At 34.5% G+C, this 14,265-nt stretch overlaps 1 protein-coding gene across 4 annotated transcripts in view; it reads left to right on the top strand.

The window, feature by feature from the left end:
• The window catches only part of TFG (trafficking from ER to golgi regulator), a 32,405-nt gene that overhangs the window by 7,958 nt on the left and 10,182 nt on the right, over positions 1-14,265 (top strand). For all 4 annotated transcript variants that reach the window (XM_058731607.1, XM_058731606.1, XM_058731605.1 and 1 more), the window contains exons 3-5: positions 576-659; positions 6,702-6,848; positions 10,663-10,830. In XM_058731607.1, the coding sequence (XP_058587590.1) occupies positions 576-659; positions 6,702-6,848; positions 10,663-10,830 (399 nt within the window). The remainder of the gene's footprint in view (positions 1-575; positions 660-6,701; positions 6,849-10,662; positions 10,831-14,265) is intronic.

Below are 14,265 nucleotides of genomic sequence, written 5' to 3'. Positions count from 1 at the left end.
CCGATTATAATATTCTTTAACTTTGAGATCTCGGAGATTATAGAATCTTGTGTATATGAGTATTTTTTCTAAGGAGAGTTGATAGTTTTCATCTTAGTATCAAAATGGTCAGTGACCCTTTTAGTTACTGCTATAATAGCTTCCTCTACATTTGTGTCAGTGGTGTTTTACTGTACTTAGAATTACATTTTGAACACTGAGAATCTTTATTTCTTTAACATTTGATAAATATATTTATATTTTTGGAATGTAAAGATTTCAGTCTAAACCAATAATTTGTTATATTGCTACCATGAATGCCCTGGTGACTTGTAAAGGATCGTCATATGTTAATCTTAGCTATGTTTTGGCTCTTCTTAATGAGGATATGATAAATAGCCTTGCTATAAAAGTAATAAGCAAAATTGATATTCTTTTGAACAGATGCATCTTTCCTAGATCCTTTAATGTTTAAGGTTTTTATGGGACATTCTAATTATGCTCTGTTATCTACATTTTCGATTTTAACTTAATGTGTATCCTAGTTTATTACTGATACAAATCTGAAACTCACTTCTGTTTTTTTTTAATTCCAGATGGAGATCTTATAACAATTTTTGATAGTTCTGACCTTTCTTTTGCAATTCAGTGTAGTAGAATACTGAAACTGACGTTATTTGGTAAGTGGTAAATCTTCTAATAAATTTACTATTTTATCCATTGTGTTTTTGTTGAAGACTTTTTTAGCTTTTCTCCTTTTAAAGACTCAGAATTAAGCGATGACTTTTTCAGCTGTATCTGAAGGTTTGAATTATTAGGCCTGCCTATATTCTTTTTTTCTTTCCCGAAGATTAATAGAAAGTAGTCACATTTAAAATCTCCATCTGCTCAGTATCCTACATAGTAATGGGTGCCACTTATAGAAGTATTTCCAGGATTGAAAGTAATTGCAGTATTGAAACTACCTTTATTAAGTTTTAAATTTATTAAATTTATTCATTATATTAAGTTGTTAGTACTCTGAGAATATAGAATTATTTTCCATAAATGTAACATGTTTTTACTTATTCTCAGAGCTTAACATATAGGCCTAAGACTGTAGACATTATTTTTTAAGGAGTAAAGATTAAATTAGAAGTAGTTTTGATTAAAAAAAAAAATAGGCAAATACAAGACTAATTTTAATCTTTTAGATTTTGTATTCTTGTAGACAGTAACAGATTTGTGAGGTAGAACTCTTAAAAGATAAGATAGAAATGATTACAGAGTTTAAGTGGTAGCATGCTTATGTGAAAAATAAAATCTGGGCCTTTTTTCTAGATGTTTTGTTTAGCATTTTTTAATAAGTTACGTGACACTGAACCTTTTGGTTCATGAAACCTGATGTGGGCCAGTTGGTTTAATTTGTATCTATTTCATCTCCATGTAGGAAGGGTGAATGTTAATTAGATTTTAAAATGCTAATAACAAAAGCTGTTTAAGAAATTTTTAAATGAAAGGTATCATTGCACAGTATTGAATCTAAAATACTTAACCACTAGCAGCCAGCTATCAGGAAGGTTCAATAAACTGAAAATCTTCCTTCCAGAGACACTGAGGACATTTTAGATTAACTATGATAAATGTGTTTTTTGAAATATATACTTGAAGTTGCTCAGGAGAGTAAGAGAAATGTCCAGAGACCAAAAGACAGATGAAATTAAAAACTGGGACCAGTAGTACCAAAGGGTGAGACTTGGTGTGCTTTTGGTGTTAATGGTCAAGGTTTTATTTTGCATAGTCTAAAGACTAGTCATTTGGTGTCTACATAGTAGAGGCCTTGGGTCCTAGACCCTCAGTGGGGTGTTCTAAAAAAGAATTTTTTTTTTAAGTTTTACTTATTTTGAGAGAGCATGCATGCACACGTGGTGGGGGGAGGGGGAGGGAGAGAGAGAGGGAGAGAGAGAATCCCAAGCAGGCTCTGCACTATCAGCACAGAGCCTGACATGGGGTTTGAACTCATGAACCCTGTGATCATGACATGAGCTGGAATCAAGAGTTGAATGCTTAACTGACTGAGCCATCCAGGCACCCCTAAAAAAGAATATTGTAAAAGAAAAATACCTCTCTGTTGGTACAGGAAAAATCAAGGAATTGATACAGGAAACTCTCATACCCTGAAGCTGTTGGGTTTGTAAAGGCTCCCTTGAGGATTTTTAACCATGGTTGCTAGGTGGGTTGGATTTAAATTTAAACTGTCTTCAAAGATGGGGAACTCACAAGCACAGATACTACTATAAAAAATGGTAAGAAGTAAAGGCAGAAATCTCTTAAAGTGTTCTCAATCCAGGTCATGGGCTGCTTCTAGACAAAATCCTGTTGATGAACTTAGAGTTTCGAACTGTAAGACATGTGAAACAATCCATGTAGGCCAGAAACAATGGCCACAACTAATAGTGCAGTTAGACTTCCAAGAACTTGCAGTTAATAGAAGTGGTCATCTATAAAATAATATTAAAAATTATTAGATGTAAAAGAAATAAGAATGTAAGAACAAGGCACTATGAAAAAAGGATAAACAGATTTTAAAAACAAATCAAGATAACTTTTGGAAATGAAAAGTATAATCATTCAAATTAAATACAAAGAGGAGAGGTAAAATAGATTAGTCACAGTGGAAGAGAGAATTATTGAACTAGAAGGTAGTCTAAAGAAATTACGGAATAAAGCACCAAAACAGAGATGAAGAATATAAGATAGAATTTAAGAATAAGAAAGTCCAGCCTATTTCCATTAAGACTTTAAAGAAGGAGATATAATGGGGGAGTGGAAATATTTGAGGAGGTAGTGGCTAAAGAAATTTTCAGAATTATATAAAAGATATAAATTCGGATTCAGGAGGAAAAGTAGTCCTGAGCAGGGTAAGTAAAAACAAAACTCTCCTGGACATATTGTCACAAAACTGGAAAATATGTAAGGCAAAAAGATAATCTTAAAGTAGCCTGAAAGAATAAGACTGATCATCTAGCAAGCAATTAGACTTTTGGTAGACTTCTTCATAGTAATAATGGAAGCCAGAGACAGTAGAATAGCATCTTCCAACTGTTCAGAAAAAAAATCTGGAAAAGTAGCTTTCTATAGTGTGCTACACTTAAGGAATAAAGGGAGAAAAAAACATCAAAAATAAAAAGACTGAGGATTTACCACTCATGGACCCTGTTAAAAGAATAAAAGAGTTCTTTAGCAAAAAGGAAATTGAGTCCAGAAGAATGGTGAAACCTGCAAGAAATTGTGAGCAAATAAACTTGTCAACATGTAAATTTAAATGAGCACTGATAATAAACAACAACAACAACAATAGTTTTAGAAATATAAAAAGATGGGACAAAAGTCCTGATCATTAATTATATGTAAGACAGGAAAGGATGATAGGAATTCATTTTTTTAAAGTTTATTTCTTTATTTTGAGAGAGAAAGTGTGAGTCAGGGACAGGCAGAGAGAGAGAGGGTGAGAGAAAATCTGAAGCAGGCTCCATGTGGTCAGTGCAGAGCTGGACACAGGCCTTGAACCCAAGAACCGTGGGATCATAACCTGAGCCAAGGTCGGATGCTTAACCAGCTGAGCCACCCAGGTGTCCAGGAATTAAAATATTAATTTTTTTTAACATTTATTCATTTTTTTGAGAGAGAGTGCGAGCAGGGAAGAGACAGAGAGAGGGGGAGACACAGAATCTGAAGCAGGCTCCAGGCTCTGAGCTGTCAGCATAGAGCCCAACCCAGGGCTCAACCTCACGAACTGAGATCATGACCTGAGCTAAAGTTGGACGCTTAACCGACTAAGGGTAAAGAAGGAAACAGAGTACCTACTTGGTTCACTAGACGATGAGGAAAAGAAGCAGAGAGAAAGCTTGATAAATATATAGTATAAAATACTACAGTGCACACAAATGGACTAAATGTACATGTTAAAAGACTCTTATTGGAGTTAAACCAGATCTAATTACATGCTTATTGTAAGAGACATACTGAAATATTATGATGCAAAGTTTGAAAGTAAAGGGCTAATATTATACTAGACAAACTCAAACCTAGTTAGGAATACTAACAGAATGGACTAAAAAATTCCCTAGTAATAGTCACTTCATAGTGATAAAAAGCATAATTCACTGGGAGTATATAATAATTCTGAACACTTATACGTCATAGCCATAGATTTTCCCTAAGGAAAAATAAATTCACAATCATGGGAGAGCTTTTATTACTCTTCTCTGGGAAACTGGTAAATCAAGCAGGCTCAGAATTAGTAGGGATAGAGAAAATTTGAACAGATCAAATACAGGCTTGGTCTTATGCATCTAGCAATTAAGAAGGGGTATGATTGTTTTGAGCACATACGGATATTTATATAAAAAGTAACCACATAGTGGTTTTTCCAACAAATTTCAGTAAGTTCTAGAGAAGAGATACCCTGGAGGTCACATTCTCTGGCTTCATTTAGAAACCACTGGACAAAAAAGATAACATACACTATGGGCGTCAGTCTGTGTTATCTTTTGGTTTTTGAGGATAAAAATATGCTTTAACATAAAAAAGAAATTATAATGGGAATTAGAAATAATTAGCTATGACTTCTATATAACAAAGTTTTTAGAGTATGCTAAAGTAAAACTTGAGGGGATATTTGGTAGCCTTCTATACAAGAAGGACAAAGTAAGCCCAAATAACTTACAAGGAAAAATTAATAAAGAGCAGAAGTAGACCAGAAGTCAGGGAATTGATAGGATCAACAATTCTGACGAGATAACAAATTTGCAAACTTCTGTAAGATTAATTAAGAAAAAAGGCACAAACAATGGTAGGAATGAAAAGGGGCATACTACAAATACATTGCAGTGAGGAAGAGTGAATACCGTGGAAGAACAATGGGGTGTCTCAGTAAAAGTATTGGAAAGGATTTTTCATAGGGCTTAGGTGTATGGTAGAGGATTTTGGATAAGGTTCAAGGAAGTGGGACTTGCTATAGATTGGATGCCGTTAGGAGGTGGAGATGGTCCTGTGATTGGGTATGTAACTAAATTTTATGCAGAAGGTGGGAGGAATTGTGGCTAAAGCTTCAATTAGTGGAACAGCAGCCATCACTCATTTTAGCTAGGGATGTTGGTCATTTTTGTGGTTTGGTTATTGTTCTTGTTTTGTCTGAGTTCTCACATGATTATGCAGTGGTGCTGTTTTCATCTTCCATCTATCACAGTCACAGAGTGATCTTTTCTAATGGTTGATGTTCTTTGAGATTGTTCATGTTCAGCAAGAGAACACCACAGCTTACTTGTGCCAGGCCAGCTTCTGGCAGCACTAAGGTCTGTCTTACAGGACTAGGCCAGTTCCTGGTTGTCAGGAGCTGCTTTTCTCCTTTTTAGGTATTAAAGAAAACCTAGTAATACCCTAAAAAGTCAGTAATTAATTCATGTAGGTAGGAGATTGTATTGAACTTCCTTGTAGATATATGGACAGTATGTAAAATATTGGTGAGTTGTCTTCAAAAAACTTCTATTGCTGGTTTGATATTTGCAATTCAGTTAACAAAGAATCCCTGCACCTTTATTTAAATGGATTTCCTTTTTAAATTTGTTACCTTAGTAATTTGTATATATGTGTACTGGCAGTGCATAAAGCATTTTAATTTAATTTTTGAACTCCTGTCTTGAAGTGTGCATTCAGAACCTTGTTGTTACTTTTCTTTTTTTTTTTGTTTTTGTTTTTAAAATAACCTTTAGTGGTGGCAATCTTTGTTGCTGGATGAAGGATTTCTCATATTTTTTCTTTACTTTTAAGTCAGTTGGAAGTCATTTGGAAAGAATGGTTACATGAGGTAACATTGCCTTCATTTAAAAAAAGACCCAATTATTAAATAATCTTTGTCTTTTTGTGGCTTTTATACTGCTTTTGGAAGTAACCACTTTGAAGGACAGTGGTGATTTGGATTCATGAATTCTGCATTTTTTTTAATAGGTTACTTTTTAGGTCAGTTATTTTAGGTGGCTATTTTTTCTTTTTTTTAGATCAAAAAGTAGGCAAGAGGGATAATAGAACTGTCAGTCATGTTGCACCTTTTAACATATATATTTAGAATAATGTATTGATTGTATTACTTTAAGAATATAAAATAGTGTGGGGTGGGCGCCTGCATGGCTTAGTCGGTTAAGCATCTGATTCTTGATTTCAGCTCAAGTCATGATCTCACGGTTTTTGAGTTCAAGCCCCGAGTCAGGCCCTGTGCTGACAGTGCAGAGCCTACTTGGGATTCTCTCTCTCCCTTCCTCTCTGCTCCTCCCACGCTGGCACTTGCTCATGCACTCTTTCTCTGTCTCAAAAATAAATAACTTAAAAAAGAACAGTGTGTGGTAAAAATGAGCTTTTGAAGGTACATCATTTCTCTTAAAAATATATTAAAGCTTTAGTTTACTATATTTTTTTCCTAATAAAACTTTTTTTAAGCTAATATGATCATAGGCCATAGATGTGGCATCCACAAAGACTGATGAATATTTTTTTTTCCAAAAAGCAAATTTTTAGTAATAAAGAATCCTTTCCTTAAAAAGAGTTTTCATTTAAATGTCATCATTAGGTGTCTTGTTTGATTTTCACTTTTTCAAAAAATCCATTTATCTTTCCTTATTGCTATCGTTGTGTTGATTTTTAAAGAATGTTGCCTAATTTTGAACAAATTAATGCTTTTATTCCAGTTAATGGCCAACCAAGACCCCTAGAATCAAGTCAAGTGAAGTATCTCCGTCGAGAGCTGATAGAACTGCGAAATAAAGTGAATCGTTTGTTGGATAGCTTGGAACCACCTGGAGAACCAGGACCTTCCACCAATATTCCTGAAAATGGTAGACTGTGAATCCATTTTATTCTGCTTTATTATTCTTATATATTTATAAAATTTATTATTTTATATTAGTTTCAGGTGTAGAATATAGCGATTCAGCGATTCCATATGTCACCAGGTGCTCATCATGACATCCTTAATTCCCATCACCTATTTTATCCATCCTCCCCCCACCCAACTCTCCTCTGGTAACCATCGGTTTGTCCTCTATAGTTAAGAGTCTGTTTCCTGTTTTTGTCTCTCTCTCTCTTTTTTCCCTTTGCTCGTTTGTTTCTTAAATTCCACATGAGTGAAATCATGTGGTATTTGTTTTTTAACTTTTTCGCTTAGTGTTATACTATGTGCTCATACCTTTTTTTGTTTTTTTTTGTTTTTTAAGTTGGCACCTTCATTGTTACCCTTTCTTATTCCTGCCTCTCTGCTAGTATTCAAACCTGCTGTTCTTTAGGATTACCAGGAGAGGTATTTTACCAATTCCTGGATCTCGTTGTAGACCTACTAGAGAGTAGGACCTGGGAATCCCATTTTTAAAGTACTCTTTGGTTGATTCTTTGCAACTAGTCTTAAACCCCTGGGTGTATGAATAGGTCAGTTTTCAGATCCCTTTGACTCTTTTGAACCCTTTTCATTTTAACAACGCACCCGAGGAATTGCAGTCATTTCATGAGTTTTACGTGGCATATGAAGTAGTTTCAAATAAAAGATAAGATTACTACATTCAAGAGGTGTATTGTAAAGTTTATCTTAAACACAATTTTTAGTAAACATGCAAAGAAAAACTTATTTTTTCCATTTTACAGATGACATGTACTGTTTATATTAAGATGAAGTAGTATTTATTGACAGATTTGGAACTGACATACATTTTGGGGCCAAATATATTTAAAAATGTAGACTGAAATTTATGTATTATGGCTTGAAAGTAGATTTTAAAAAACTGCTTTCCTCAGCTTTTAATATTCTTAGATGTTGAACTTAAAAAGCAAACTTACGTTTTGTTTTGTTTTTTTACGATTTTCGTGTTTGCATACAAATTACATGCTTAAAAACATCTATATTATGATAGAGTAATTTGTTATAATGTCTGGATGACTGTGTATAAGGGCCTTAATAAAAGATGTTTTTGTGCGAAAGTGGCATTGTATAATCCTTTGCAGCCATTAGATTCTAAGAGATTGTATTTTTCTGTTCCATTTAGATTTTGGAATTTTGCTTTCTTTTAATTCAGTAGTTATAGTGTAAATAAAGCTGTCTTTTTGTATAATTTCTCTTCCTCTCTTTCGCTGTATGGAATTGTATTAGTGGTAGATTCTCAATAAATATCTGGTGATTAGTAATTTCTAGTTCTCTCTCTGTATTTCAGAACATAAGGGAGATATGCTGAAATATAGTAAGATCTTCCTGGCCTTTATGTGATGAATCTTACTATATTTCAAGTCAATGCAAATGGTCTTTTCTGAACCCTATCTCCCCAAACATGAGCTCCATTTTTAGGTCAAGAATCTGAAGAAAACTTTTGACGATTTTCTCAGAAGAATTCATAGATGCTGACACAAAAACATTTGCATATAATTTTAGGGGATTTAAGCATCTGTAGAATATTATGAAACTTAGATCAAAATTCAACAAGTATAGCCAGTACTGTGAAGAAATTACCTATAGTAGCCTATGTTCTCCTCTAGGGGATAGAATTATAAGCTTTTAGATTTGGTGAAACAACCTTTCAGTTCTCACATGTTTCTTGCCACTAAATTTACTACTCTTTATTCTTTATTTTCATATATTCATATGTTTATTATTAACTTCATACCTGTGTTCATGGAAAAGATGTTGAAACTGGTTCTCTGAATCTTAGAAATTGTATCACATATTGTTCCTTTGTGTGGCCTCCCATCTTGTCATGGTATCCTATCTGAGTTATCTAATGAGTTTAATAATACATCCTGTGCTTTATTTTTTACGGATGGTTGTAGTGGTACCAGTGCCTGTTGAATATGTTGGTATACTTAGAAGATACTTAAACTTACCATGCTCATGTTTAAAATTTTATCTTATTGTAATTGTTTATTATAATTATTTTATCGTAAAAATTTATTTTTGTAATTTATTGTTTCCTCTCCTGTACTTAATAATAAGATCACTTACCTCTTGACCACTTACTTGCCTTCTAAGCTCTCAGAACATATCCTGACTTAATAGTCTTTTCAAGGAAATAGCATAAATAAGCCAAAAAAACCCCTACATCAGAAACTGCAAGTCTACTCCACAAACAGTGCTGCCAGTCAGCTGTCAGTAGTCTTTAGAACAGTGTGGCTTACCCTCACCCAGAAACATGTGGCTATCTATGTTCTTCAGTGGTCTACCTCCACAGTGGTTCTTGGACACTTTCTTTCCTCTGTGAGGAACGTGATGTGTAGGCTACCCTGGATACTGGATTGACCTGTTGCCTTAGCTGTAGCACCTGGCAAAGCAACTAGTAGGCTAGTGGACATACAGTATTGTGTTTCCTAATGGACTTAGTTTGCAGGAAGTGGAAAGTTGAACAGGTAGTGGACTCTGTAGTAGTGTGAGAATGGATAATTTATAAGCTTGGTCTGATGTCCTCTTGGGGTGTAGCCTTGGAATTAGAGGAGGAAAATGGGTGAGGAAGGTGGATAACTGTAGACTTATTTTAAAGGAGTCTTAATCACAGAGATGGTCTAATAACTGATACTCAGTTACTTGTTTGGTGACAAAAAAAAATTGATAATTGAATAAATGGTTAGCAATATTCTTTTTGTTTCCTTAGTTTTTTAAAAATATTTTTAATGTTTATTTTTGAGAGAGAGAGCGAGCGTGAGCGAGTTGGGGAGGGCAGAGAGGGAGACACAGAATCTGAAGCAGGCTCCAGGCTCTGAGCTGTCAGCAGCTCAGGTACCTATTTATAAGATGTGGGTTGTTCTTGAACCCCTTTTCTTTCACGTGGTAGTGGTACCAATGCCTGTTGAATACCTTAGAATACTTAGAAGATACTTAAACTTACTATGCTCATGTTTAAAATTTTATTTTTCTATTAAAGTATGGAAAAACAGACAAAAGTAGAAATACTTTAATGAATCTCATGAACCACCTCCAACCTCAACAGTCACCAACTCATCAGTACCATGCCATCTCTCCTCCCATACATTTCCACCTGTTATTTTGAGCAAATCAAAATGATGTTTTGCTATAAAGTATTTTAAGGGAGACATAGCAAATTAAAAGGATGTGTTTAATATATTGGTTGGCTTGAGATTTCCATGCAATTAATAATGAACAAATAGACAAGTAGAAATAAAACATAAAAGTTGATATCATAACTTCAATGAAGCTGCTTTATCCTTTCACAAAATGATGCATTAGTACCCAGTATGTATCCGATAGGAGATACATATATATTTATATACATATATATATATATATATACACACACACACACACACACATATGTATACGTGTGTGTATATATACATATGTATATATGGGTCATGGGGCTCCAAAAAAAGGGGGCAAAATATTTTTCTCTGTTAAGGAGCTCATAATTTTTTTTCTCATCTAGTAATTCTTAGGGAAAGAGGTAGATAAGATTTTTTGGAAAAAGCTGTTTTTTTAAAATTTTTGATCCTTTCTTCTGATTTTAAAAATAAAGGTATAAAAAGGAAAGTAAAATTATCTATGGTCCTATATTCAGAGATATTTACTCTTAACATTTCAGACTATATGTATTCTTCTGTATTTTTTAAGCCTTACTGAATATAGATAAAATTGAAACAAGTTTTTGTTTATTCCTCTCACAGATACTGTGGATGGTAGGGATGAAAAGCCTGCTGCTTCTGATTCTTCTGGAAAACAATCTACTCAGGTTATGGCAGCGAGTATGTCAGCTTTTGATCCTTTAAAAAACCAAGATGAAATCAATAAAAATGTCATGTCAGCGTTTGGCTTAACAGATGATCAGGTTTCAGGTAAGTTAGTTCCTCCCTCACATCCTTCATTCCCTCTCTTCTTCTCTCTCTTTCTTTCCTTCTGTAATAGAAGGATAACAGATACAGTGATGGGCATAAAGGTTGACTTAAAGGTTCAGTTGAATAAATTTTTACTTTTGTCTACATCTACAGAAAACATCAGTTTTGAAGTTCAAGACATAGATGATTTCCAGCACTCAGGAAAGCTTTCTTATGCACTTTCCCAGTCAGTAGAATCCTACCCTTGAAAGAATAATCATTGTTTGGTTTAGGTGAATTTTATCAAAAGTGGAATTCAGAAAGTTTATATTTTTTTAAAAAATCTGAACCATTTTATAATCTTATTTCAGTTTTGTTGTAGGATTTAAATTATATTTGATGCCATCTTCTCTCTTTGGATGTTTAATTAGAGAAATTGAAATTTAAATATAGATTTTTGGTTTACTTGCCTTGTGTAGAAAGAGCTCATAATGGATGGTTTTAACCTTTTTTAAAAAAGCACCTATACTGTGATTTCTTTATTTTTTGACTGTCATTTCTTCAATATTTTTTCTGCTGTCTTCCCTCTTCAGATTCCAATTACACATACAGCCTTAGAATTTTCATTTGATTCTTTTTATAGTTTATTTTTTTCTTTTGGGATTCCTTACCTTTGCATTTCATTAAGACTCTATTTCCCTTTAACTTATTGATGCATTTTTAATTCTTTAAAAATATTTATAATAGCTGCTTAATGTTTGTCTGCTTCATTCAACATCTGGTCCTATTTGGAGTCCAGTTTCTTTAGCCTGTCTTTTTTCCCTGAGTATGGGTCACATTTTCCTGTTTCTTTGCATATCTGATGATTTTTTTATTGAAAACTGTACATTATGATTAATACATTGTAGTGACTTGAGATTTTTTTTTTTGTTACTGCTACTCTGGCAAGGAGTAAACTTGTATGTATTCAAACTACTCATTCTTTTTTCCCATGAAATACAGCAGCTAATATCTCTGTTCAGTCCTTTCAACTCTTGGTGCTGCTTTTTTTTCTTCTGAGCCCTCTTATGTCTCTTCCTCGTAACTCCATGGCTAGCTGAGATTTGGGGGCAGAGCTTATACTGACTTTTTAGGTCTCACTTCTTCAGTGGCTTTTTTACTGCAGGGATATTTTCCCTCAAATTTCCAGGTAGTTGGCCAGCCATCAAGTTCATACTATGGCTTTCTGCTGTTGGGGCTGCAGAGGTCAGGGCCTGTCATTCTCATCCACTGTCATTCACTGGGGGGTAAACTTTTCTGGTTTCTGCTGATATTTGATTGACTCCTAGTGATTTCAGATAGTTGCTTTCTGCTATTTTATAGGTTTTTAGTTTTTAACTCTGGGAGTGTTCACCTGACCATTTTCATTGCCATTATCAGTAACTGGAAATGTAGCATTCAGTCTATTTTTTTTTCTTTGAGACTTTTATGGGATTATTCACTAAAGAGAATTGTGTGAAATTCTGGAGAGACAAATACTTGTATATGATGAATGTTCTTGGCAAAAGAAGACATTGCACAAGAGATATATCTGAAAATCACTTTTTAAAGCAACTGAAATTTGAGTTACTGTTATGGTTTCTTACTATTTACGACTTGAAGAAATGGCAAATGGAGGAGTAAATAGGAAGTCAGGCTTAATATTTTGATTAGAGTATATGCCACACCCTAGAATAACATGATTAATATGATTCACATTATTTGAAGGCCATTTTTCTGATACCTTTGTGTGTTAAAGTAAGAAAAGCTGTGCACATAGAAAGTACCAGGCGGGGTACGTTGTAGTTATTTGGGTGTGCTATTGTGAAAAGCTTGACTGCAATAGTGAATGTGAACATGGAAGGAGGGATAAAATATTATACAGATAAGATGGGTAGCATTAACTAATAGGTTACATACAAGAGAGAAAAGAGGAGTCAAAATAATACACTTTTTTTTTAGATAATAGAGTGTTTTTTGTAGGAGAGAGTGTATGTGTATGTATTTACATGTATGTAAATATCAATAAAATGAGCAGATTGTCCATTTTACTCTGGTAATCATTAGTTTCTCCTGCATTGCCACTTTGTTATCCTAAACCTAGTTTAGCTTCTCATCAATACCTGGACTACCAATTGCCAACTACAGAGCTAAGTTCTGGGATATATCAGTGCACAGGATAGAGGTTTGCCCTCAGGGAAATTAGACAGATTGTAATAGCAAGTCCCTGTGTGGAACTTTCTAAATGGTTATCACTTTCATAAGCTCTTGCCATATAATCATTTTTTTTAACTTTTTTTTTTTAACGTTTATTCATTTTTGAGAGACAGAGACAGAGCATGAGCGGGGGAGGGCCAGAGAGAGAGGGAGACACAGAATCTGAAGCAGGCTCCGGGCTCTGAGCCGTCAGCACAGAGCCTGATGTGGGGCTCGAACTCACGAACTGTGAGATCATGACCTGAGCCAGAGTCAGACGCTCAACTGACTGAGCCACCCAGGCGCCCCGCCATATAATCATTTTTACAAATATTTGCTATAAGCTCCTGTTAACTCCCAATCCTTGTAGTAACCTAAGTGAAGTAGAAATTAGTATTTCTTTCATACAGATGAGGAAACAGGCACAGAAAGAGATGAGGTGACATGCCCAAAGTTATAAAGCTTACTAAGTGGCAGCACTGGCATTTGAACCTAGGCAGTCTGGCTCCAAAACCTGTGCTTTTAACGACTCTTGTATATTGCTGAACAGAAAGAATTTAAAGGAATAAACATATCTACAGTTGTCTTCACAGTGTCTTTTTTGACTGTCACAGTACTGGAACTCTAGTGAATTTTGTCCATTTACTTCTTTGTTCATTATTTTAGAAGAATTTGAGTGGCTCCAAGAATTTGAGAGGTAGTCTTTGTGAGGCAGACAAAAAGAATCAGAAAGGACTCTGGCCAAAAGAGCTTGTAGTCTAAGAGGAATATGGGACCTGTTCAGAAATGCAAAGTAGAAGTTGGTAAGGGTCATCATAAAAGTATACTCTGTAGAAGTTTAAAAGTGGATAAAAGTATTTATGAGTGAAGAGGTCTTACTGGAAGTATAGAGTAGTAACCGGGGTTTAAAGACCATTATATGTAGATACATGAAATTGGGACTGGAGGCAACAGTGATAAATGAAATGGAGGCAGAAAAAAATATTAGATATATTGTGGGCTCGGGAAAAGGTTAGTTTTAGCTGAAGTGGGCACGTGAGAGGAGGAATTGTGAGAAACAATGTTTGGACCCTGGAATACCAAACTAGAGGGTTGAACTTGATTTATGGGCAATGGGGACCCGTTGAAGAATTAGGTGATACTTTTGGTTGATCCACAAAATAAATTAGGTAGCATGAGGTGGAGGATATTGGTATGGCAGAGAGGGCTTCTGATTTTTGCAGGGGGGAAGTTAGGACTTAG

Source organism: Neofelis nebulosa, chromosome 5, assembly GCF_028018385.1.
Source record: "Neofelis nebulosa isolate mNeoNeb1 chromosome 5, mNeoNeb1.pri, whole genome shotgun sequence".
In the NCBI taxonomy this organism is placed as follows: Eukaryota; Metazoa; Chordata; class Mammalia; order Carnivora; family Felidae; genus Neofelis; species Neofelis nebulosa.
This window is presented reverse-complemented; position numbering and strand designations above follow the sequence as displayed.